Raw genomic sequence first — 26136 nt, 5'->3', positions numbered from 1 at the left:
GCAATATGGCTGCCGAATCACGTGACCGATGACATAATCATATTTTTTCCTGAGGACCAATTTATCCCGATACAATTCAAAAAATTTAATAATGATCAGATGTAGCGTTCTACATATGCAATTATGACGTCATAACGAAGGCACCTGTGACATCAATTTTTTTTTAAAGAAGCACGCGTTTCCCTTGAGGAGTACTTACTATGTGCCAAGTTTCAATTTTTTTTCCTTGTTACAGTTTGAGATACAGAGGTCCAAAGTTTTTCCATTTTTCCAACAAGGCTCCCACACGTGACCTATGATGTCACAATTAACAATAAAAACATTCTGCATGAGTAGTCGCACCAATGGTGAAAATTTCGTCTCAATCCCACAAGCGGTTGCAGAGAAAAACACGAAAGTTCTGTGCAGACAAAACAAACAAAAAAATAAACGGTACCAAATGCAATATACCCTCTCTCCTCCGGTGAGGGTAATTAACGATCAGCAACTGCTTAGGAGGACTCCAAAAGCATGTGGATACGAGCTTTCATTTGTTCAATTGGACATCTTCCTCGCAATGCAAGTGGCTTCATGAACACAATGCATCATCAAATCGAACGTTGCACACAGGCCAGGATCGCTGGCATAAGCAGCAAGTGCAGAACAGACCGGTTGATCTAAACATCGAAGCACATTTGGATCATAATGGAGAGTGTACAGGTAAAGGCCAATTAAACACGGTGGCCTTTCTGAACAACCTAAACCCTCGGACAAATCAGAGCGCGCGTGTTGACGCTTCTGCAAACATTTCAAAGCATCAAGATAGGAAACCCCCCCCCCCCCCCAAGTGCAAAGTCCAGGGATGGCCGTAGGGGGGCTGTGCGTGGTAGTCAAAATAAAACAGCACGAGGTAAAGAAAAGTGAAAGTGATGTACCTGATTTTATAACAAAATTAAAAATAATAATGATAAATACTAGCATAAAAGCTGAAGCCAAAATGTAGTGTTCAAGGCTCAGATGAACAGCGGCTCGCTTTACATTTGGCCCATCATGCATGATATATGCTCAACGTACCAGTTTATAGACTCAATTTAGTGGGGGGGGGGTGTTGGGGAAGTGGGGAGAACAGTGGGATAGGCACAGAAACCTCACCAGGGTGTTATTTCAAGTCTCAATGGATGCGTTTGTGGCTGGTGGGGGTTGAAGGTGAACAATGAACAAACACGGTCACAGCATGTTCACCTCTTTGATGAAACCTCCTCACAGATGTCACTATCATACTAAAATACACAATTTGCTGTCTGTCTGACCGTGATACATTCAGTTGTTACTGAAGCCAATCTCAACCAAACTTGACAGGACTAAGGGTCACATAATGGAAGTTGTAGCAAATCAATTTCCCCCCCCCACTCCCCCCATCGCCCAGAGGATTTTCCTCCTTGGACAAACGCCGTGATAACGTGTGTGTGTGTGTGTGTATATATATATATATATATATATATATATATATATATATATATATATATATATATATATATATATATATATATATATATATATATATATATATATATATATATATATATATATATATATATATATAGCCAAGAACTACTGTCATCTATATACCCCACAAAGGTGAACAACATGACCCTTCCTGCCGCTCCCGTAGGGAACGTGTCTCGTCACGACAAATGTATACATAGCAAAGCTACCTGCATGTCCTGTCAAAGTCCATTCACCCCTCTATCCCCGACGCTTCATGCTTCCCACACCTTTCCAGGGAGACCATTCCACGCATCAACTACTCTCGAGTGGAAGCGGCCCATGTCACCAACGACCGTCCGAACTCCGCTCTCCTTTACTCCCTTTTACGGCACAGGACGTGTGTGTGCACCGAATGGCTCGAATGTGGAACAGGATTTCCGACAGACACGGAAACCGGTCGCAAACAGAAATACATTGTTCCAATAAATAACAATATAAAATCAACACGGTGAACGTCGATTCAATGAACGCCCAAGAGTTACCAAATCTTAATTACAGGTAAACGACGGCAAGGTAACCAAAACACGAGTTGCACGCAATTGCCGCAACAAAAAAAAAATAAAAATAAAAACCCTGCGACACGGTTTTCATCAACAAGAAACGTACAAACTCGTGAGCATCAGAACGCGCAACAACGATGCAGCAAGCAGCCCGGTGTGTCTGGAGGTAAACGTGCTGCGCAGCACAACCAACACGACCACCGGCGATCACCCGACGGGTCAGGTCACGTGACCGATGGGGTGCATCGCCACAAGCACGAGGACGAAAGGAGAAGGAGGAGGAGGAGGAGGGGGGTTAGAAGTAAGAGGAGAGTTGTGAAGGGTTCGAGTATAAATGACCGGAGACGATGTGTTTTCCTCACCCCACTCGCGGAATTCGGACACGTTCTTCTCCCGACGAATGGCCGAGCTGCTGCACTCATCGAAGAGGCACACGAGCACGTCCAGCAGGCTCTCCACGCTCATGGCGTCGTCATTGTGCCGAGGACCGGCCAACACCAGCTGGTCCAGCGTCCGCAGACGGACTTCGGCCGACATGGCTGTGGAGTCCACGGTCGCGGCGTTTCGCCGCAGATTCGAATGCGGAGAGGGGGGGAGGACAGGGGTGGGGGGGGGGGAAGCCTGGAGAGTAGAGCAGTGACGGAAGTGCCTCTGAAATCGACAGATGAACAAGAGAGTCTCCTCGCCCGACGGTTACTGCTCCGGAAGGTCCTCTCTATGTCATTGCTCCAACAAACGGCAAGAAAGAGAGATGCGCAAGAAAACCCGCAGCCTCCTCATTCCGGGCCGCGGCCTGTTCTCCTCTTCGAACCACCGCATGGACTCTTTACCCGATGGAGCCCTTCATCGGATCACATCGCGAGGAGCACCTTCGACGCTCAAATGGGACAGGACGAGGAAAACGAGGAAGACGAGGAAGACGAGGAAGATTCCGCCCCGTCTCCTCAACGTCGATATACCCAAACACTTCTCCGGCAATTCCACCCAGTTTCCCCTCCCACGGCCGCTTATCCTTTCCTCCGTAACTTCCGCCAACGATTATTAGTATTATTGCCCTGATTAAAGCCTTCCTTCTTTGACTGTCCTCACACCACAGAGAAAACCACCACTTCCCCCTCAGCTCCCGATTCCTCAAACGACTTTGCTTCCCGTCCCGGCTCTGAAAATGGCCACCACGAGCCGCCGCTGTGCGCATGCGCAGACCGACGGAGCGTGTGCAGGAAGCCGTGTGGGAGGAGTGAACTCCACGGCGCTTTGAACCGTCTCATTTTCTGTGGATCCGAAGTATTATGTTCATTTGGCCGAACGGGCAATCAAAATAAGTCACTTCCGTGACAGATTGCTGACGCGAATCCGAAGGGCCGCTCTCGTGTGTCCACGTTGTGCTCGAAGCTGACGAAAGCTACCGTTCTGGTACGTGGCCCGCGCAGCGAGTCGCCTCCTTGAACGCGTTGTCCCGCCGACGTCGAACGAAACGTCTTTTCACGATGTAAATGTTGAAGAACTCACAAGGTCTTTCGAAAGGAATCGGTCTTTTTTTTTTTTCTTTTTTTGTTACCTCGCTGAGCTCGTAAAGTCAAGTCACTCGGTTGATCGCGGTGACGTACGGTATCGGCCGATTCTCTGCGCCAGATTCGGCTCGTCTGGGCGAAACAGAAAACCCGAATAACCTTTGCAACCGGCAACCCACCCTGACGATGATTAGTCGTCATGTCACCCTCAACAAGATCACGTCCTTTTCAACAAAACGAACAGTTTGTGGAATTTTGATATTTTCCTCATGACGGTCAGTCTTGAGCAAATTGTCGCGAGACGACCGCCAAACGCAACCGAGCAGCTTGCTAAGCCAGCCGTTCCTTAACGGTTTCCAGTGGAGTGCTTGCTTGAATGCTTAAGCCGCTTGGCGAGCGCTCTGCAATAAATTTGTTAACTGGTGTACGTGAGTTCCTTTTGCCCCAAACATTCGTTTTCTCACATTCAATGTTTTTCAAAGTAATGTAATCTATACGAATAAGTGTGTGTGTGTGTGTGTGTGTGTGTGTGTGTGTGTGTGTGTGTGTGTGTGTGTGTGTGTGTGTGTGTGTGTGTGTGTGTGTGTGTGTGTGTGTGTGTGTCCTCCATAACTCCAAATTCATAAAGCCTAGCAGCCTGAAACTTGACATGCATACTAAGAAAACTCCAACGAAGTTCAAGAGTGAAAATTGGGTGTTGGGTAATTAAAGCACCCCTTTTAAAGATAATTAACAGCTTTATTTAATTGTATCTTTCATCAGGAGGTCGGTCGGTCGGTCTCTCTTTATCTCTCTATCTCTCTATCTCTCTATCTCTCTCTCTCTCTCTCTCTCTCTCTCTCTCTCTCTCTCTCTCTCTCTCGCTCTCTCTCTCTCGCTCTCTCTCTCTCGCTCTCTCTCTCTCGCTCTCTCTCTCTCGCTCTCTCTCTCTCGCTCTCTCTCTCGCTCTCTCTCTCTCGCTCTCTCTCTCTCTCTCTCTCTCTCTCTCTCTCTCTCTATAACCTTGCTGGGGTCTGAAGCCGCCATGTTTTTGGGCCTACTCAACCTTACCTAGACTTGGAACAGGCCGCAACGATTTCTTGACAATAAAGTTTTTTTTTCCACTTTCCTCACTCATATTATCGAATGCCTGTTCATCGTAGCTACGAATCGCTGGGTACATTGCAATGCTTATAAACACCCAGAGACGTCAGCTTTCATTGTTTTATTTCATTTCCACACATGCGATCACCATGAGTATCTCTTAAATTAAGGAGAATGACAAAATTTAAGCTCCAGAATTGAACTTACAAGCAGTTCCAATTCCTAGAAAAGTGTTCATTTGCCAAATTCGGACGTACGTGACTTTTCGGACATCTCCGGGAGGTGTATGTTTAACGTGGTGGTTCGGTGATTGCCAATTGTGTGCCAAGGGAGCTGTTTCATATCGACCATTTCGATGGAGTGCTTAAGCCAGCGCTCCACAACATTCGTACTGTCACTGAATAGTGAATACTGTATATCGATCTACTTGAACAAAGTTCAGGGCTACTCGCCTGCGTTGGCCACATGTGGTTCTGCGGTGCAACAGGCAATGGCTGCCTCTATGAAAATGTGAATTTTTATTTTCCACGACGTTTCCCATTATACGTCCTGTCACTTCGGCATAGATAAATATAAATAGAAATTAAATGTTTCGCTTTTAAAAGTTTCTTCAAACGTTTCGTGCATTGTGTGGAGAAGCCACTTTGTACGTTCTTCAACTTTAAATTGCAATACCGTGGTTCCACACTGGAGGTAGGAAAGCAAAATAAATTAAATGACCACAATGAGAAAAAAAAATCTTTTCAGTTCTGAAGTAAAGAATCACCACATCATGGCAGGAAAGCCGAGAGGTACGTATACCTATTCACTCTGTGTAGCCTGGATTTTAATCCCAACCCAGCTCGAAACTGTCCTCCCGGTGTTTCACGGGTCACGTGGTTGAGTTATTGGCGTTCACGGTTGATTAGCAACCCGCCGCATCATGGAATTACCCGTGTGTGATGGCCTGCGATTCCGGAGAGTCTGGTGGGAACCCGAGATAGCTTCCCCCCTCGTGGTCTTCTCACCCTGACCCCGGGCCCGCAACAATATATATATATATATATATATATATATATATATATATATATATATATATATATATATATATATATATATATATATATATATATATATATATCTGTTGCGTAACAAAGGCCACACATTCTCATTCTTCCCACCAGGTCTTCAAGATAGCTATTTACCATCAACTCAGATCATCCCGAATCCAAAACCATGATATTTTCTACCCTCATTAATCCCTCCACACACCCCAATTCCAAATTTCCAGTTTTTCCTCCTGAGAGTTTCCTTAAGTATTCATCTTGTCCACCCCAGGTGTCCTTTCCTGCCACTCATTCTTCCTCCACACTCATTGTTTGTCGAAAACGACCTCTGTCTTGGCCTTCAACTCTGCTGTTGGTGTTTCCCTCCTCTCTTAACTGTCGCTTTTGTCCTGTTTTGTCCTGATCCATGAAGTGTGCTGTACAAATACTAGCTCTTCCATGAGCCTTGGCTATGTATACAAAAAACAAAAAAGTCATGCAGTCCATTATCACTGTTAATATCAAGTTTTTCCTCTTATCAAACAGCCTGATCTCAAGCCATAAGATTGGATTCCATCCCGATTATTTAACTCTGGACATGATGGTGCTTCTCTCTCAGCAATGGTTGGAGACCCTAAATCTCAAAAAAGAAATCATGACCATCTCCTTGGATATATTTCTCAGCCATTCGACAAAGTATGACATCCTGATTGCTTGCCAAGCTCCCCGTCTGTGGCATAGATGTTCACCTTCGTACCCGGCTTTGTGACTTCTTCCACTCATGCAACGAATGTGTTGCTATAAATGGAACCCTTTCGTCTCCTCTCCCAGTGGAAGCTACAGTGCCCCAACGCAATGTCTTTGGACCAGCCTTGTTCCTCATCCACATAAATGACCTGGAAAACCCTCTCTACCATTTTGCAGGTGACTCCACATTGTGTCATGCAGTACTTATCCCATCCCATCCCACTGACATTTAGACAGCAGCTACATTACTCTGCTAATCTGGAAATTCTTTGATGTTGGTTGGATAAATGGAGCACGCCTTTCATTCAATCCTGGACCATATCACAATCTCCCTCCGTCATTCAAGAAGGATCATCAAACTAAGCCAGATTTCTATTGGCCTGGTCAACCATTGTATTGGTGAAAAAGGTTTAGTCTTGAATATCTTGGCCTCACCATCAGCCATTAATACATGACTTTCAAAATGATGTATGAATCCTAAATGAGGCTTTTTGCACATGCGCTGTGTATGTGTTTACACTGACTCGGTTCGGTTCACCAAGCACTTTTAACCTGCCATTACTAGTGAATTCAAATCGTCTTTTAAAAATTATTTTCATCATTTTGATGAAAGAGTGGCAATTGCAAAATGGTTAACCATCATTGTTCTGTTCCTAAATGGAAATTTGACTTGTGGAAATAGAGAAATACGAGAAATATCCATGTATGATCGGTGTTGGGTTCGTAACATTTCCTGTTAATCCAATTAGACAGCAGCGGCAGTGTGTAGAACACCCCATATACATACACACGGATGCTTTTCCTTTTAGCAATAGATGCAAAAATCGAGTATAATTTATGTTGTGGCCCCGGAATCAAACAAACAACATGTTTATAACAACCCCCACAGCTCCCATAGCTCCCCCCTAGCCCCCTTTCTCACATCATGATTAATAGTAAATGTCATAATTTTAAACTTACCCTGTATATTCACAAGCTCCAGATATGTCTTTCCCATCGGTTTTCAAAAGCACCTAATCCAGATGCACAGTCCATTCAATGGTAGCTTGTATCCGTCATGAGTTTGTATAGCACACGCCCATCCACTTGGGCCTTGCACCAGCCCACATGTTTGGGAGTTTGTACTACAAGTCACTGCCTGTTCGGCGAGTTGAGAAAGTTCTCCAAGTCTTTCTTTGTGTAGAGGCACAGTCCTTTATCTCAAGTATTTTTGACTTATTTTAGAGCTTTGCGAACCATTTCAAGTAACAATCCTTAACCCGGACACATGATACACAGTATACTTTCTTTCGCCCCAAAACGCAAGTTTCCTGGGGTTTCTGCACATGCGCATTCTGGGGCAGATTACACCATTTTGAAAGCCACATATTCTCATGGGTCTTCCATAATAATACAGCAATGTTGACTTCTGTAAAAGGCAACCACTGCAAATCAGAGCTACTACTGAAAGCCAATCAAAGGTACTCACAGTCTGCAAAAAGCTATTCACAGTCTGTAATTTGGTGAGTATGGTGAATGGTGGGTCGCTGCTATTTGTCACCTTCTATTCTGAGGCGTGCTTCCTCCAAGCATTTTGAATGAAGGTTGACAGCTTTTCGAGGATTTGGTGTAGATTGTGCACCGACTTGAGGATGTTCAGGCTTGGCAAATCATCCATTTGTGCAGCTGTGTCCACACACAGATCAGCCAGTTCCAGAAGCTTTCAATATCCATCTGCTTTGAACTTTGGGAAACTTGTGAGTTTCTCATTATTTCAGTGGTGATACTTGTCTTATTCCCAAATCTGTCTTCGACCTCCTTCCATGCTTCTCAGTAGGCAGCCTCTGGATCAGAAATCTAGTGGTCAAAATTGGTCCACATGACTATATACCTCACCTTTGGTGTATTTTGCAAGGAAAGTGAGTCTCAGAGCCATGGGGGTGTGAGCCTGGTTCAACATGGTCTAGAAGGAACAGTACCAGGGTTGGAACATAATTGGGTCGCCACCATAGACATCTGGCTCGTATGTCAGCTGGTGCTGGCGAGCAAGGGTGTCGGTCTTCCATTTTGTTATATCGACCAGTGGGCTGTCTCCCTGTCTTAAGTTTGTTTGGTGATGTTATGGATGAAGAAGAGTATGACCAGGCCCAAACAAGATTTTCGATGGGGGTGTGGTAGGGGGTGGTGGGTGCGTAGCTTCAAAAAATTGGACCGCTGAGAGCATGACAGCACCGCACCATAATTCCCAATTTTGGGATTGGATGCACATCGCATTTCTTTACCACGGAAAGTGAAAGTGTCGATGTATTGTATGTGAATTGGTACAATCACAACATCCAAAACTCCACACAGGTTCGTGCTCCCGAGCCTTTATTCCGATCACCCGTGCACTCGCCGAGAGTGCTGCCCTCAGGGTAGCTCATCAAACATGATGCCCACAGAGCCACAATCACTTTAATCCAACACAACATATTTTCTCCCATTCTGAAATAAACCCGTTATCCATTTCAAAATCCAAGATCCACAATCTCAACCCAAAACTGAGACCAACATTTTCTATCATATGTGATCAAAGAGTTAAAGTTCATTTTGAGGAAGTTTGCACCATATTCATGGATATTATGAACTTTATGTACACTGGTAATCTCTCTAGTCTTGAGGACGCTTCCGAATGCGACCAGATTAGCGTTCGCTAGGTTGTAGCCCAGCTGAATCATTGCGATGCTGAGATTGATCCTCATCGTGAAGATTTTGTGGAAAGATGAGGCAGTTGTCATCGTTCTCTGCATCTTGCATGTTGGTTGTTACCAGATGTTTGGATGTTGGTCATTATCAGGTGTCGTGCATTCCACTTTGTGCCATCTCCGAGTCGGTAGCTATGATGACCCAATTGCTGCAAGATCTGGTGGGGAAGTGATAGTGAAGTCGCTAGTTTATGTGTGTGGTTGGGGCATTTCACTCTGACCCATTGGCCGACTGCAAATGAAGGAGACTTTGCTCTCCACCGCTTGTCTGCATATTCCTTCATTTTCTGCTGTCGCTTCGCAATAGACTTTGTCATCACTTCAATCTTTGCATCTGCCGATGTAGGTGGTTTTTGGAGATTAAGTGGCAGGCACAAGTTACGCCCTATCATTAGCTCCGCAGGCGTCTTCCCGGTCAAGGACTGAGGTATAGAGCGATATGAGCGTAACAGAGCGATATGAGCGCAATAGCCTGATCAAATGTCTGTCCATCAGCCAGACTTGCTTTTATGTTCTCTTTGATGACTCTGTTGAACCTCTCCAGCCCACCATTGCTCTGCAGATTATACCGTGTAGTTAGGTGATGTTCAATGTCATTGGCCTTGAGGTATTGTGTGAATTCCTCAGATGAAAATTGAGGTCCATTGTTTGTCGTGATGGACTCGAGAAGCCCCCATCTTGTAAACATCTTGTCCAGGATGCTGATAATGGACAAAGTTGTAATCAAACTAGTAGCCACGATCTCAGGTCATTTGCTGTGAAGAACATGGACTATGATTAAGTACTTCTGGTTGTGCGGTGCAACTCGAACCTCACCGTAGATGTCCACCTGTCGCTGTTGCTACGGTTTCTCCGGCCATAGTCTAGGCTGAAGAAGAGCAGGATGTGGATCTCCTGCTTTCTCGCCGAGGATGCATACTTCACAATTCTTCACAAACTGTTTAATGTGTGTGTCAATACCCAACCACCAAACCGAATCGCGACATTTCTTTTTCATTTTGACGATCCAGGGATGTCCCTCATGACATCCCTCATGAGGTCCCACAGATGCATCACTCACTGCTGCACTTATTTTGGGATCACCACAGGGTGCCACGGATGAGACAACCTTCATCAAAGATGGATAGCTCATGACGAATCCTGCAGTAGGGTAGTAGTTCTGTGATTTGTTGAGGCCAGTTCATTTGGAGGAATTTGCACAATTTTTGCAGAATTTCATCCTGTTGAGATTTTGATTTGAGCCCCTCGCGAGTGACTAAGTTTGCGGTTGCATTTGCAATAACCTCATTCGCTACTGGGGTTATATGACTGAGCATGTCCACCACTTGATTACGGGACTCCACCAAGTATTCTACGTGAAAGTCATACTGGTAGAGACGGTCAGACCACCTGTAAATTCGAAGTGGTCGATGTCCAAACCCCGACGTAGCGAGTAGTGTTGTCAGTGCTTGGTGGTGTGTGGAGCGTGAACTTTCTACCATACAGATAGATGTGCCAGTGTTCACATGCGTAGATACATGCTAGCGCTTCACATTCCCCTGTTGAGTACTTGAGTTCTGTCTCTGAAAGTGTGCGACATGTGAATGCTACAGGTCATTCGCTACCTGTGATCCATTGTGAAAGTACAGCTCCCACTGCCGTACCTGAAGCATCTGTCGTGATGGTAGTCTTTGCATTAGGATCAAAATGTGTGAGGACTGGAGGAGATGTGACCTCCTTCAGGGTGACAAATGCATGTTGCTGGGTGTGACTCAATTCCCAGGGCACATCCTTGCACAATAGTTTACAAAGAGGTTCAGCGATCTCTGCATAGTTGGGTACAAACTTAAGATAGAAGTTGGTAGTCCTGAGGAATGATGTAAGCTCTTTTGCATTTGACGGAGTAGGAAGAGTCGTAACTGTTTCGATGTTGTCCTGCGTCGGATGCAACTTGTTTGCTGTCACATGATATGCGAAGAAGTCAATCTCTGATGCTGCAAACGTACACTTTCCCTCATTCAGCATCAAGTTGTGTTTCGCTGGTTGTGACATTACTTCATTCAGCTGCTGATCGTGTTCTGCTTTGTCTCTTTCCTGCGATGACGACGTCATCAAGGAGATTGAGAGTTCCATCAATACCAGACAGGACTGAAGAGATGATCTTCTAAAATGCACTTGGTGCAGAACTGAGGCCGTATGGCATTCTATGATACTGGAACATGTCTTCATGAGTCACGAATGGAGTCAAATGTCTGCTCTGCTTTGCTCAAGGTACCTGGAGGTAGCTTTTCCTCAGATCTAGCTTCGTGAATACAGTGGAACCGTGGAATGAAGCAGAAAGTTAATTGATGGTTGGAAGTGGGTATTTATCAGGAATAACAGCTTTATTCACTGATTTCAGATCAACACAAAGTCATAACTCTCCATTCTTATGTTGTGCAATGACGAGATTCGACACCCATGGAGACGAATCAATGCATTCAATGATACTCTCTGATTCAAGGCGTTTTCGCTCCTTAGAAACCCTTCGTGAACAGCAAAAGGTAGACGTCTCAAACCTTGAGATACTGGTGGAACCGCAATGTCCACTCGAGGAGCATGACAGTAACTCTTACACTCCCCAAACCCAATAAACAGGGAAGGGTACAGGTGTTTGTACGCATTGTCTTTGTCTGCAACCATGTGGATGTGTGCACCGGTTGGGTCTAAAAGTTTGAACCCAAGCTTGTCAAACAGATTAACACCCATGAGGCTCTTGCCTTTTGCAACATAAAAGATGAAATTTTGAGCTTGATACTCTTATAGGTCACAGGAACAGTTATCGTTCCCAACACTTGGATGATGGAGTCATCGTAGGCTTGAAGTGTAGACTGTGCAGAGTTGAGTGGAAAAGCCGAAAAGTACTTATGGTAGAGATTGTCACTCACAATGGAGAATTTTTACCCAACATCAATGAGTAGTGATATCAACTTCACAATCCTTGAAGTTGCCCCCTTGCTGAGGACAGAAAGGCATTTTGGCTGCGATGGTGTACACCGTTTGTTGTGTTTCAATATCAGAAGCACTTGGTTCATCAACCTGACGAACAGATGATGTCTGCTTCTTTGATGACCTGCATACTTGTGTAAAATGGTTCATTTTAAAACAAGCACTGCATTGTTTTCCACGTGCAAGACACTGTGCTTTGATGCCGTGTTGTCGACCACAAGCTTGACATGGCTTCGTTCGAGGTACGTGGGCAGGGCGAGGATGGAGCTGCGGTTATCGGTTGGTTCGAAGCCTTTGTATATGAGCTGTCTTCAACCCTGGTGCCTGTGGCATTCCTGGTGCCGAGGTTGCTGGAGATGTATGGATCAGTTTGGAATCCATCATGGCTGAATCTATCTGGATAGCCAGAGCTGTAGTCTTATCTAAAGTTAGTCGATCATCCTCCATTAGCAACTGTTCCCGAATACGAGGAATGGAAATCTTTTCTATGAGCTGATCTCTGATGCGCTCATCTGTTGAAACCCCAAAATTACAGGTAGCAGCCAGTTCAGAAAGTGAAGCAACATCTTTGTTGGACAGGTTCACCATTTCCCTGGTAGCGCTGACAGAATATATACCGTTCAATCATGGGATTCTTTTTCGGCCCAAAGTAGCTCTCGAGTGCACTCACCACATTTCCGAACGTGGAAGTATCGGCTGTTAGCTGAGCGAACACATGCTGGCCCTCGGTGCCCAAGCAGTGAATCAAGATCGCCCACTTACGAATGTCTGCGACATCCATACCGTCTGGGCCTATAGCTTCCAAATAGGTTCGAAAAGCTGCAATCCATCGAGGCCATGGAAGAGGGAGGTCCCCCAGAGAAGCCAAGAAGGGAGTAGGAGGAGCTGGTAACTGTAAACCAGCCATCCTCGTCGCCAAATGTATTGCATGTGAATTGGTACAACCACCACATCCAAAACTCCACACAGGTTCGTGCTCCCAAGTGTAGTGTCCGGAGGGCAGTGGGACTCGGATAGTCGTGAGGGTTGTCGAACTCTGTTTATTGCCCGTCCGAATGCACACTACTGCAGACGAGACCCATGCCTCAAGCGGCGCAAACACCTATATGCCTTGCAAACACGTGACCACCAAAACCACACCTCCACAACGCTCCCACAATGCTCCCCGCATTGTGCCCTGCCCCCAATACACCACATTCCTCCCTCCTAAAAACATGAGTATAAAATGACCATTATCATGATAAGCAAAATTGGCAAATTAAACTAAGGCATACAAAAACCAAAGCGGAACAAAACGACATTAATCAAAAATCATAGGCACCACAACACGGAAAGCAACCCGAGCCCAAAAATGGCATCAATCATGTGGCCGTGAAGCAAACCCAGATGAGACGGCACAAAAGAAAACGTGCTTCATCGGCACTACCTGCAACCCCAATGCCGCTGCGTTAACCTGGCACATCATTCATCCTTTCGAGTTGAATCCCAAAATGCAGTGGACAGGTGCTCGAGTACTGAGTTGCACGACGAACCCAATGATGGCTGCAGACGACAAAACCCTGGCTGTGCTAAAGATATAAAGAAGCAAGTTGGGAAGCACAGCATCAGTACGCAGCAGAAGCGCCCCCAGGCGGCTCATGCTTACACGCCTTCCGGCGAGGTCGCGATGACCTCCAAGCGAACCTCCCCCGGCTCCATCAAACGCCCCCGGTCAACAAGCTGGCACATCTCCCTCAGACAGGACCGAATCAGGTAAACACCCCAAGCCTGCAAGCCCCGCGGCGCCAGCGCGGCCGACCTTGGCGAGACCAGCGGTTTGCGCTCCATGGCGCCAGGCACGTCTGACCTTGGCCATATCAGGGATGGGGGTGACGCTGAACAGCGCCGTCGTGCCACGTGCAAGTCGAACCGACAATTAGCCGGCTGCCGCACCACCAATCTCATAATAAAACCACGCATCAAATCCAGCCGAGATCTCAACGCACGTCCGAATGGACGATCAGTGTAGCCTGGAGACATATCAGTGTTATACAACAGCAAAAACATCGTCTGCTCTGATACAACCTTCCCCTCACGTACAGCGCGTACTCCCAGTATAATTCCCACACATGAGAGGTAGCGAACCGTGGACTGCCCTTGCAGCTGGAGATCAGAAAGACCTCTATATTCGCAACGATCGTCCGCAAGTTCTCCACATCACATTGATCATATCGGTGATCCCATTGACTGACCCCAACCAAACATATTATGCTCACACGCGGACTGTCGGCATCTGTTTTAACAATGCTAAACTGAATCACTCATGCAGTGAGAATCAAACACACAACAATTAGCAATTCATGAACGACATCGTGCGTACGCATCTTGGTTGTCGCAACGTCGAGGCGACTTGCGTGCCGGTCGTCATCTGAACGTCGACGAGGACACCGTCGATGGTCGCGTTCCGTGAACTTCTTGAATGCGACCGGCTCGCTCCAATCCCCCGCTGAAATCGCCTGAACGACACGGGTTTGCACTGTATCACGAGCGCAGCGGGAGCGCGAGAGCCCGTCGCCGCTGGCCTGACCCCCGTTGCTCCAGACCCGTATATCATCGTCGCAGGAAGCAATGAACGGCAGCCCATGCTGCATCGTCGTGGCTCCCGTCGCCGGAACCTCGCCCTCGGGTCTCGAGGGAGGCCCGAGCCCAAACGGAGGTACGTGCCCCGAAGGAGGCACAGGTGCACCTGGCGGTACGAACTCCGAAACAGGAAACTCCTCCTCCTCACGTCGAAACCTCAACCGGCTGGCGCCATCCAGGCGAGCCTGAGGCGAGCCAGCCAGTCCCGGCTCAAAAGGGCGGGCCCCTCCCCTCGTACCACAAACAATGAGAGTAGGGTGCTTTGACCTTGGTAGACCACTGAGACGTCTGTCACAGCAAGTGGTGACATCACTTCGCCGGTTTACATGCACAGCGAAAAGGTCGTCTTGACCAGGTGAACGCCGCGAAGGTCACGAGCAGTCCGTTCGCCCATGACCGACACTGCAGCCCCGGTGTCAACTTGAAACACGATCGGCGCCCCATTCACCTCGACCTCCACTGTTATTGGTCTTGTCACCTCTGGACCAATTAAAAACAGGCTCAACATTGGTTGCATTTCTTGCTCCGGGCCGCCGGGATCGCTATGCCCCAGCTGCATGCCGCTCTCCAGGTCGCTGGGGTCGTCCCGCACCTCGCTATCCAAGACCTTAACGGCCCCCGCCATTCGACACACACGCTTCAGATGTCCCACCTTTTGACAATGCAAACACACGGTGTTCTTATACGGGCACACCCGCCACAGATGCTGTCCTCCACATTCCCAGCACCCCTAGGTGTTCATCTCGCTGCTCGCGTGGCCGCGCTGCGGCGTGCTGCCATGGCCCACACTGAAAGGCGTGCGCGTGACCTGCGGCACCTGGGTCATCGCGTGGACCCCAGGGTCACCCGACATGCCCCAGCTGGAATCACCCATCACGTTCTGGCCGGCGATGGCGCAGACATCTGTGAGTGTCTGCTTGACAGCTGAAGCAGTCTCGACCGCAGAGTCGAATGTAAAGTCGACACTTCGCATTCGCAGAATCGCCGACACCATCTTCGCATCTTGCAGCCCAGAAATAAAGCGATCTCTGAGTCGAGCTGGACGCACCTGTGCCGTGAACTTGCAAGCCACGGACGAATGCTTCACCCGCGCCACGCAATCTGCGACGCGCTCCTCCGCACCCTTCGCGAGGTGATCGAACCGGTATCGAGCTAGCTGCAATGACTTCTCCGGCGCCATGTGGGCTTTCATCTTCTCTACCACGTCCTTAAACGACAGCCCATCGTCACTGGGCTTATCCGGCGCCACCAAATCACTTAGTAGCCGATAATGTTCCGTTGATAGCGAGGCGAACAAGATCGATTTGCGCTTGCTCCCGTCGTCTACATCATTCGCGTGGAAATAGCACCCCAACTGCTCTGAAAACAATTCGAAGTCGTCTCCGACGAAGACGGGCACTCGTCCGTGCACCGTGCCTCGACCTTCCACCATCCTCGAGCCGTCCTGCAGGTCACTCGACGTGAATTCGCAGGTGACGGCGAGACGTCTGGCTGCAGGACTCAACCTGCACCGAAGACTGTGCGTGCGGGCACGCGAAACTCGCGATGCGCCTCCCTGGGCTCCTCGCCAGGTGGTCGAACTCGAACCGCGCGAGCTGTGCTGATTTCCCCAGCGCTCCGCGCGCCTGACAATCCAATTGCCCTGGCTAAAGACTCCAAGTCAATACTGCTGAAACCAGGCACTCTGCACACGTCGATCCGAAACAGCCTCGTCGCCAATGTAGTGTCCGGAGGGTAGTGGGACTCGGATAGTCGTGAGGGTTGTCAAACTCTGTTTATTGCCCGTCCGAATGCACACTACTGCAGACTAGACAAACGCCTCAAGCGGCGCAAACACCTATATGCCTTGCGAACACATGATCACCAAAACCACACCTCCACAACGCTCCCCGCATTGTGACCTGCCCCCAATACACCACACCAAGCATTTATTCCGATCGCCCGTGCACTCTCCGAGAGCGTTGCCCACAGGGCAGGTCATCAAACATGATGCCTCCAGAGCCACAATCACTTTCATCCAACACAACAGTCGAAAATACAGAATTCAATGGGTTATCATTTTAGGGTATTTTCAGGCCGTGTGTCAGTGTGGCATCAACATGACAGCATTTGAAATACCATTTCATTGATTGAAATCGTCGAATACCAATCGAAGTTCAAGTCTAAGTTCTATGCACCAAGTGACTCGTGACAGGAAACACCACATCAGTAAAGGGAACATCATATGATTACACAGATTTGCAGCCATTTACTTTTGTTTTTATAATATTACATGTAAGTTCATCATTAAGGTCGAGCGAAGTAGTGTTTGTGGTCAATACTCGTGAGGGAGGAAAAGAAAAGACGAGAAACAATCTATTGGACACAAATTGGATTATCAAAACCCTCATAGGTAAACATAGACCCAAAACAGCATAATGAGAGGACCTGATCAAATTTTAAAAACACATCGAGGCAAGTACTAACCGTTTGCTTATAGTCCTTTAGCAACATTCCAAGTTCCAGCCTACTAGAGTGCTTCCTGGTAAACTGATCCACCACCATTTCCTCATCAACGTTAAAGTTGCAGTGAATGTGCATTAGGGTAGCTGGTAGGTATGCAGCTGGCGCAAAGCACTAGCACTCCTTTCACATTCACATCTGCTGGCAGGAATGGTGCAGCACAATTTGAGGAGTTCAAATCTATTAGGAAACATATCCTCATCACACTCCATTATTGTCTCCGCTGCGGTACCAGGCTGCTCATCCGAGGGTTTAATTTGAAAGTTGCGGTTCCATCGATACAGCTCTTGCAGAAACAGGTCCACCGAAGGCACGTCATAGGCGTAGGCCTCTACCACCTCATCAAGCGATGGTGGATCAATTTTACACAGCACAGTGCCATAATCCTTGAGGAGAGAACAGCTAAGTCAGAAAACTGACCTTCACATTCAGAGTTGATGTGGTTGAGAATTGGTTTGGCTACGTTTCTTCGATAGGGCCTAGCTCGCAACTCGCCGGTGACTTACGGGTTTAGGCCACAAACCTAGCGCCAGACCCACGGACCTGCGAGAAGGACCAAAATACAACTGAACAAAAGGAAAATACAAACGAATCACAAGCTAAACACCATACTTTGTTTCAAAAGAAGATTAATTTAATCAGCGAAAATAAATCGATTAACTGTTTGGCCAGTTTCTTTCCCACGTACAACGACATTTATTCCTTCCTCTCACCATTCATACATGCACATGTAGATCTACTCACTGGCACAATCTATTACTGCACACATATGTAGACTACATGCATGTTGGCATACACGTAGCTTATATGAACACTAACTTGTTTTATGTGACTCGATCTATGTAGCGAATGGGCTCTCCCAAGTTTAAAACACCACATAATGATACTGGTACCTAACCATTCCTTTATCTCCAGATTTCAGGGGAAAACCTTCAAATACTCTATTTTCTGTCAACTTACCTTTGAAATACTCACCGCCAGAACTTGAATTGTAGAATGGACTATAAGTTTAAGTACGTTGCTGATTAGATTCATGAAAATGCGAGCCTGTGTACGGCCAGCCAGGCCTGACCTGCACTGCGTGCATGTGCGTGCAGGTAACATGCGTCATGCATGATTCATTTATTGCGCCCTTTCGACTGGTATCATCAGATATCATGCATGTCGGCAGCATAAAAACTCGAATGGGATTGGCTTTTACATTAACGGCGCGATAACATAAGGATTCAGTGAAACACAGTAACCAAGAAGTAGACATGGTCAAGTTAGAACAACAATACATAGATTTGTGCAGGTTACATGTCAGATGTGATTAAGGAAGGCTGATGTTCACGTTTCTATTTTCTTTGTTGTTGTTTTCCTGCGACTTCACCTTACTAAAAAGAATGCTTCTCACTTCTAATTTATCGAAAATGTGGACCTTTGTGATTTTCTTTTGGGTGCACCCGATACACCAGCCCCATATCCCACCACCCTCCAGGTATGGATGACTTTGTGTGTGTCACATTGATAGAAGGTGGGATGGTTCTCTGTTGGTCCTTGGCTGGCTGGTGCATTTTGTTTTCACTGACTGTGTGCTGGTTGATTGGTCTAAATTGAACGGCAGGATCAATCGAGTGGCAGAACTGCAACATGTGATCGTAAGATGACTGTGGGGTGAGGTTAGGGTCAAACTCAACCTTTCTTCTTGATCAGCCTGCAGGATTGCATGCTTTCTCTACAGCCGCCATTTGTCTGGCTCAGAGTATTTGCAAGTCGGTCTCTGCTGTTGCTCATTTCATCTGCTGTTCAGCTGCCCACATGATTTCCTTGACTTTCCTTTCTGCTGTACATCTGGCAATCATCTCCTCATATACCACTTTCTGTGCAGCAGCAGTGGCAGAGGCCAGAGCCTGGGGCTGAGCACTGAGAATTGAGGAAGATGATTTGGATGATCTCAAGTACTTGTGACTCCACACTGAATGTCCTGACCATCTCTAGGTGTTTGATGTGGTTTCTTGGGCCAGGGAGTAGGCCTTCTCAGTCATCTGGATGATAATGTTATTGGCGGAGTTGTGGTTTTTGAGGAAGGTCGTCTTAGTAAGAAGAGCGTCTTGCTTGTATTCACTAGCCTAGTCTTGAGCATGCAGGCCTTTTAGTTTAGACCATGTCTCAGAGTCCACCTGTAGCATGGATTGAGCCTCGGCCAAGTGCATCTGGATTATGTTCGTGTCATCAATGGTGTCTTTAAGATTTTTGAGGGTTTTCCTGGTTTTCCTCCATTAATGGTGAAGGTTTCTCTCCATTGTCTATATGTTGCTGCTGATGGCCCTCGATGTGAGATGTCTGTTCCTTTGTGGGTGTTTTTGTCTGTCTGTGGATGTGAGGTGCTGTCGTCGGATCAGATTGACCTCGCTTCAGGGACATCTGACATGGTGATCTTTCGATCTTTTGACCACAGGAATTTTTTTCTTCTTCTGGGATCGCTTTAACCACAATCAATCACTCCAAGTTCAACCGGTCAGTCACTTCAACTGCAGTCAATCAATGGCCTTTGATGACCTAACCACAGTCTCCAACCTCAATCAATGACTTCAGTCATCAATGACTCTAACCACAGTCAATCACTGTATCCAACCACTGTAGGATGGATCACCGCACCATCACAATCACTGTATGTTAAATCACTCCAATCTCAATTGATCACTATAACCACAATCATTCACTCCAACCACAGTCAATCAATGACTCCAGTATCTAATTTCTCCAACAACAGTCAATCACTGCACTGGAGTCTGAGAGAATATCCTGAGGTGAGCGGTAACTCAAATTCCACCAGCGAGTGTCATCCAAAACACAAGGAATTAGAACAGTACTCGGTAGAGTGACTACCTCTGCCAGGATGAACAGTTCACATTTTGTATCCCACTGATAGACCGGATCTGCATCCAGACCTGAATCAAAATCGAATCAGCTTTTTTTTTTTATCACTGATACAAATCATCCACCAGGTTTTGTCATAATCCGTCCACAACTTTTTGAAACATCATGCCATATATTGGTTTTTGTCCCATCCCTCAATGGTGTTTAATCGCTTTAAAAAAAAAATTATCGTGTCCGGATCTTCACCAAAATCTAATCAATTTGGCCTTGTCACACACACAACCTGTTCACCAAATTTCGTCTCAATCTGTTTATAAAGTTTTGAGATATCCCACTACAGACAGACAGGCAAACTGACATGGATGAAAACGTAACCTCCATCCACTTTAGGTGGCAGAGATAAATATGGCCAAAGGTCGAGGCTTTGGATTCCACGGTCCCTATTTTTCTCGGTGACTAAGATACACAACACGAAAAATACAACTTAATATGTTGCAAAGCCACAGGAGAATCTGAATGTAAACCAATGTGCTTAATAACTAGAAAAGGGAGTACAAAGTTGTGAAACTTAAACTACAGAAATCGCTCTAACATGTTGAAATTGGGTCACATATATAGTTATAGTCAACGTTAAAACACAGCGATCGCCCATTCTCCGTAAGATCGTTAAATAAAGCAATAAAATGATTAATTACTCAGGTGACTAGTTCTGGAGAGGATCACTAAAAAAGGAATCTATATATAATGGGGCAAGTGTATGTATGTATGTATGTATGTCCGCTCTTCACCCATTGGTTGGACAGCTGACCTGACGTCACTTACAATTGTAAACTGAAATACTTCACCTAAAGTGCCTGGAGCCCCCCCCCCCCCACCAAGGACCCAAAAGACCCAAATGGCTCTGAGGACCCAAAGCCCCAAAATACCCTAAAGCTCCCAAAGACCCAAAATATCCCAAAATACCCTGAAGACCCTAAAGAACACAAAAGACCAAGAAGACCCCAAAGACCAAGAAGACCCCAAATACTCAAAAGACCCAAAAGACCCTGAATACCCCAAATATCCAAAAGTCCTAAAAGACCAAGAAGACCCCAAAATACAAAAAGGACCCCAAGGACTCAAAAGACCCTGAAGACCAAGAAGACCCTAAACACCCCAAAATACCCAAAAGACCCTGAATACCCAAAATGCCCCAAAGACCCAGAAGACTCAAAAGACCGAAAATACCCTGAAGATGCAAAATACCGAAAAGACCACAAAGACCCACAAGACACAAAAGACCCTAAAGCCAAAAGGAACCAAAACACCCAAAAGACCCTGAGTACCGAAAAGAACCTGAGGACCCTGAAGACCTACAATACCCAAAAGACCTCAAACACCCAAAAGATCCAGAGGACCCAAAAGATCCCAAGCATCCAAAAAAACGCAGGGGATCCAAATGACGCGAGGACACAAAAGACCCAGAGGACACAAAAGACCACGAAGACCCAAAAGATCCAGGGCATCCAAAAGACCCCGAAGACCTAAAATACTTGGAGAACCCAGAATACATAGAGGACCGAAAAGACTCGACAGACCCAAAAAACACAACGGGACTATCACGGACCCATGGAAAATCTGCATCATGTAAAATGTGCCTCCAGGTCCCGAACGCACCCCCCCCTCCCCACACCCACACACGATCCCATGTCCTTAACCCCCCTCCAAGCTCTGACCTCTCTCTGCCCCCCTTACCACCACACCCAATCTCTGTGCTCCCACCCTCCCCTCCCCCTTTCTTCAAATCCTCAAACCCCTCCCAACCCAATGTCCTCAACTCACCCCCACCCCACCCCCTCAAAAGCCTCAAGCCCCTCGATCCCAACTCTGTCTCCTCTCTGCCCTCCCTCCCCCAAGCCAACTCTGTCATTCCCTTCCCCTTTCTTCTTCAAGTCCTCAACTGCCCAAAACCTCAAGTATTCAATCCACCTTCCAACCCCAAATCCTCACCCCTCCCCCCTCCCAACCTCTCAATCTCCCTCTTCCAACTACAAGCACCTTCACTCCCAACTCTCTGTCCTCCCCTCCCCATTTCTTCCTGTTCTTAACAATGTTACACAAATATACACAGGGAACTTTGGCGCATGAGGACATTCGACCTGTCATGAGTGTGTTGTTCCTGGTGCACCATTTACAAATTTGAATTTTCATTTATAAATGCCGTGTTCCAACAAGCTTTGATGTAGAAAATTATTTTGAAACTTGCCCGCAATACATTAGATCAGGATTTGGTTTTGCAACAGAGAATGAAAACTTACAAAAGTACACATTGTGTGACGACGTGCAATTTATTCAAAACAGAAAATATTGCAAGAACAAAAACATTTCAAAGTCACAGTTGAAATGGATTAGTGTATTTTCCACATCAATAGGAAAGTTCAACGTAAAGTACAGTATTTAAAACCGTGAAGCGGTTGATAATTCAACTGAGGAGTTAGATATTTTATCTTCAGAATAATTTTTTTAACAGGGCTTCTTCATAATGTAAATGTCTGTAATCAATGTAATCAAGAAATTGATGTAATCAAGTCATTATTTTGCAATTTTCCTTTGTGCACTGTTCACAAATCAGCAATACATGAAAATTCTCAATGCAACATAATGTGACGGTTTTGGAAACATACCCCAAGGGGGAGACTGAAGAATGAGTTATTTATTTAGTCGATGTATGGTATACCTTGGCTGCTTGTCAAAGGGGGTTTTTTTGGGGGGGGGGGGCATGCATTGAGTTTAAGTGGTATTTGCCTGCTGTGATGTCTTCCCTACCACCACGTCTGCTTCTTTCAATTTTTCCTCCTTCACTCCAGCGGTCCATTCCAAATCCCCTCTGCTCCTTTCAAGCTTTCTTTCTTCACCCCATCAATCTTAACCTACAACCCTGCAGCTGGTCGGTCATCCCTCAGTCCATCTGCATCACTCTCTGTTCCCACCCAAACTGTGACACAAAATATTTTTTTTTCGCTTCCTCTGTCCACTCAACTCCCTCATCCTTGCTCATGTTCCACATGTCTATGTAGTGAAAGTTGGGTCTGAGAATTAAAAAAAATCATTACCCACGGCTCACATTACATTCACTAATCTGTCTAACTCACCTTGTGCTGTGTCTGTCCCATGTTTCCATGTGAATGAATAGGATTAGATAGATAATATTCATAGTGATTCCAAACAATGCATTTGCTTTATATTTTTTTACCTCAGTTTTGTCGTGCGTACGTGCGCGCACGCGTGGTGTGGGTCCCTCTCCCTCTCTTCCGCCATCTGCTCTTTTGCGCTCTCTGTTGTAATAAACATTTTCTTCATTAAAACCTGTAAGTGGTCATTTGAAGTATGGGACCTCGCCATTAAGCACGAGCGAATTGGCTTTAAAAATATGGAACGGGCCGATTGGGAAACGCACATTCAAAGCATTCTTTAAAAAGTTCACTTGTCACAGTTATATCAGAATGGAAGATCAGAATGAGCTGATTCATCACATGGTCACGGATTGTTTAACCCAAATCTGAAGCCGTATAAAAATTATTAAACTATATTTTTTTTAGGGAGGTGCATACGGGCTTGATTTGACCTTACAAATAATTTTTATTCAACATATGATTAGATATTTTGTGGACCCTCATCGTGATTAACACTCGACCCAAACAAAGCCAATGGAAATCTGAAGCAACAAACTCGGACAGTTTTTAATCAGCAGAGGCCTACAGGCCGAATGCGTTTGGACCACCAGGAAACCAATATGGCGGCTGTATAATTTTGTCTGGGTGCCATGGTGGGTGGAGCCAAACAAAATATGTGGGTGTGGTCCGGCAGCTCGCCGACCAATGGGTGCACTTTTCGAAAATCAACCAACAACAACAATAACAGCAGCAGCAGCAGTAGCAGCAAGGCAGAGCTCTTGTAAAACTGTAACATGTGGCAGGTAAAAACACAATGATGAATTATGTGGACATTAAACCAGAGCTGAATTTAACCCAGAGTTTCTAAAAATGGAGGCAATGGAAATTTGGCACTTTTTCAATATTTTAGAAAATACATTATTGGAAGTTTTCCTACCCACATAACAAAGTAAGAGATGTTTAATAACCTTGCTCCCTCCTCCCTCCTCCTTCCTCCTTCCTCCCTCCTCCCCCCTTGCTCCTCCCTCCCCTCTCCTCCATTGCCTCCATCTCCTCCATCTACTCCATCCCCTCTCCCCTTCCTATCTCTTCCACCCCTCCCCTTGCTCCCCACCCCTTCCCCTCTGTTAAGTAGACTGTTAAGGATTGACAGTTTACTTTTGAATTTAAAACTGCTTCCCCATAGTGTAGCATGTATGAATCAGATTCGGAGTGAGCTGACTGAAGGGGTGCAAAGGACACTGCACATGTGAGCATGCATGCAGGCAGGCCTTTGCCAGGTAGATAGCACGCGTTTTAAATGCTCCCACCCGGTCTTATATAGAACTCGGTGGTTAAAAAGAAAATGTTGCTGTTTGGGTGCATTTTACCATCCTTCCCTTCACGCTGCCTTCCCTTACACTTGCGCTGCCTTCCCATCCCCTCCCCTCACTCCACCTTCCCTTCCCCTCACGCTGCCTTAACTTCCCTTCCCCTCACTCCACCTTCCCTTCCCCCTCACGCTGCCTTAACTTCCCTTCCCTTCACGCTGCCTTATCTTCCCCTTCTCTTTGCATGCTGTCTTACCTTCCCTTCCCCTCACGCTGCCTTCCCTTTCCCTCACACTGCCTTCCTTTCCCATCACACTACATTCCTTATACATTGTCAAGGCTCGTATGAGAGCTAACATACAATGCACAGCAAGGGGGGCATGAGACAAGAGGGGTGGGAAAAGGACTAAACAATGAGGAACAGAGACATTAGGAGATCTGAGGAAGGGAGAGGGATGGGGTGGGAAACATGTGGTATAGAAGATGGACATTACAGGGACCTTCAGGAAGGAAAGCAGGGAATTTGAAGGAGGTGGGTTTGGGGTGGATTAACGGGGGTAGAAAGGATCGAGGTTTTGGATGGGGGAAGATAAGAGGTGGTGGTGAACAGCTGTTTTGAAGGCCTGGAGGGAAGAATGGGATTGAAGAGCGTGTGGGAGTTTATTTAAAATGCGGGAAAAAAAAGGAATGAAAGAGTGAAGGTGAGCAGTGTTACGTGATTTTGGTAGTTTTACCACAAGGGGGTTGCTGGCAGACCTTGAGCGCCCTGCGGATATTGCAGACAGAGCGGGGGGGGAGACCGGGGGGGGGAGACGGTAGAAGACAGAAAGGCCACATACCTGCCTGCGGTAAGAGAGTGAGGCCGAAAGACTCAGTGTCATCGCGGGAGACACTAATGATCCTAAATGCCTTGGTTTCCACAGCGTGAAGCCGAGAAAGGTGAGAGGCAGGAGCACCAACCCAGAGGGGAGAGCAGTACTCCATCAGGCTGCGGAAGAAAGCTTTGTATGTGGCCAGGAGCTCAGGGGGGGCTTAGGAAGGACTTTGCACGACGGAGGATTCCCAGTCGGCGACTGACTTTGGAGGCGAGGTTGGAAATGTGGCTTTCCCAGGAAAGATCATGGTAGATAGTGTGACCCAGAAGCTTGAATAAAAAGAGTTCTTCCAGAGGATTGTTGAGAAAGTAGATGGGGGAGGGGGGGTTACAACTGGTCCTTTCGGAGAGACAGAGTGAGAGTGTGAGATTTGTTCAGATTGAAAGACATGCTCCACGTGTTGGCCCAGTTTGTGGTTTTACCCACATCTACAAAGAGCGAAGAAGCTGCTGCTTGCTGATCTTTGGGATGACAGATGGTATGGCAGAGGGTGGAGTCATCTGCAAAGACATAAAGAGAATTTTCCAGAGAGTCCGAGAGATAATTTATGAAAACCAGAAAAAGAACAGGGCCCAGAACGCTACCTTGAGGAACTCCAGCCTGGACAGGAAGAGGGGATGAGAGAACTTTATTGAGGGCCACACGTTGACTGCGACAGGAGAGGAAGTCTGCGAGCCATAAGTGGAGATGGCTTTGGATACCATAGGAAGAGAGTTTGGTGAACAGGGAAGGG

At 46.6% G+C, this 26136-nt stretch overlaps 1 protein-coding gene across 3 annotated transcripts in view; it reads right to left on the bottom strand.

Moving 5' to 3' along the window:
- The window catches only part of LOC147023049 (serine/threonine-protein kinase MRCK alpha-like), a 328524-nt gene extending 325291 nt beyond the window's left edge, over nt 1-3233 (bottom strand). For 2 of the 3 annotated variants that reach the window (XM_085888050.1, XM_085888051.1), the window contains exon 1: nt 2390-3232. In XM_085888050.1, coding sequence (XP_085744176.1) covers nt 2390-2564 — 175 coding nt within the window. In that variant the 5' untranslated portion in view covers nt 2565-3232. Of the gene's footprint in view, nt 1-2389 lie in introns of all 3 variants that reach the window. The other variant, XM_085888048.1, reaches the window with a different exon arrangement.
- Between the last annotated feature and the right edge of the window lie 22903 nt (nt 3234-26136).

The sequence above is a fragment of the Eptatretus burgeri genome, chromosome 7 (assembly GCF_056783735.1).
Source record: "Eptatretus burgeri isolate ZD-2024b chromosome 7, Ebu_testis_v1, whole genome shotgun sequence".
In the NCBI taxonomy this organism is placed as follows: domain Eukaryota; kingdom Metazoa; phylum Chordata; class Myxini; order Myxiniformes; family Myxinidae; genus Eptatretus; species Eptatretus burgeri.
The sequence above is the reverse complement of the archived record's forward strand: the minus strand, read 5'-3'. Positions and strand labels throughout refer to the sequence as shown.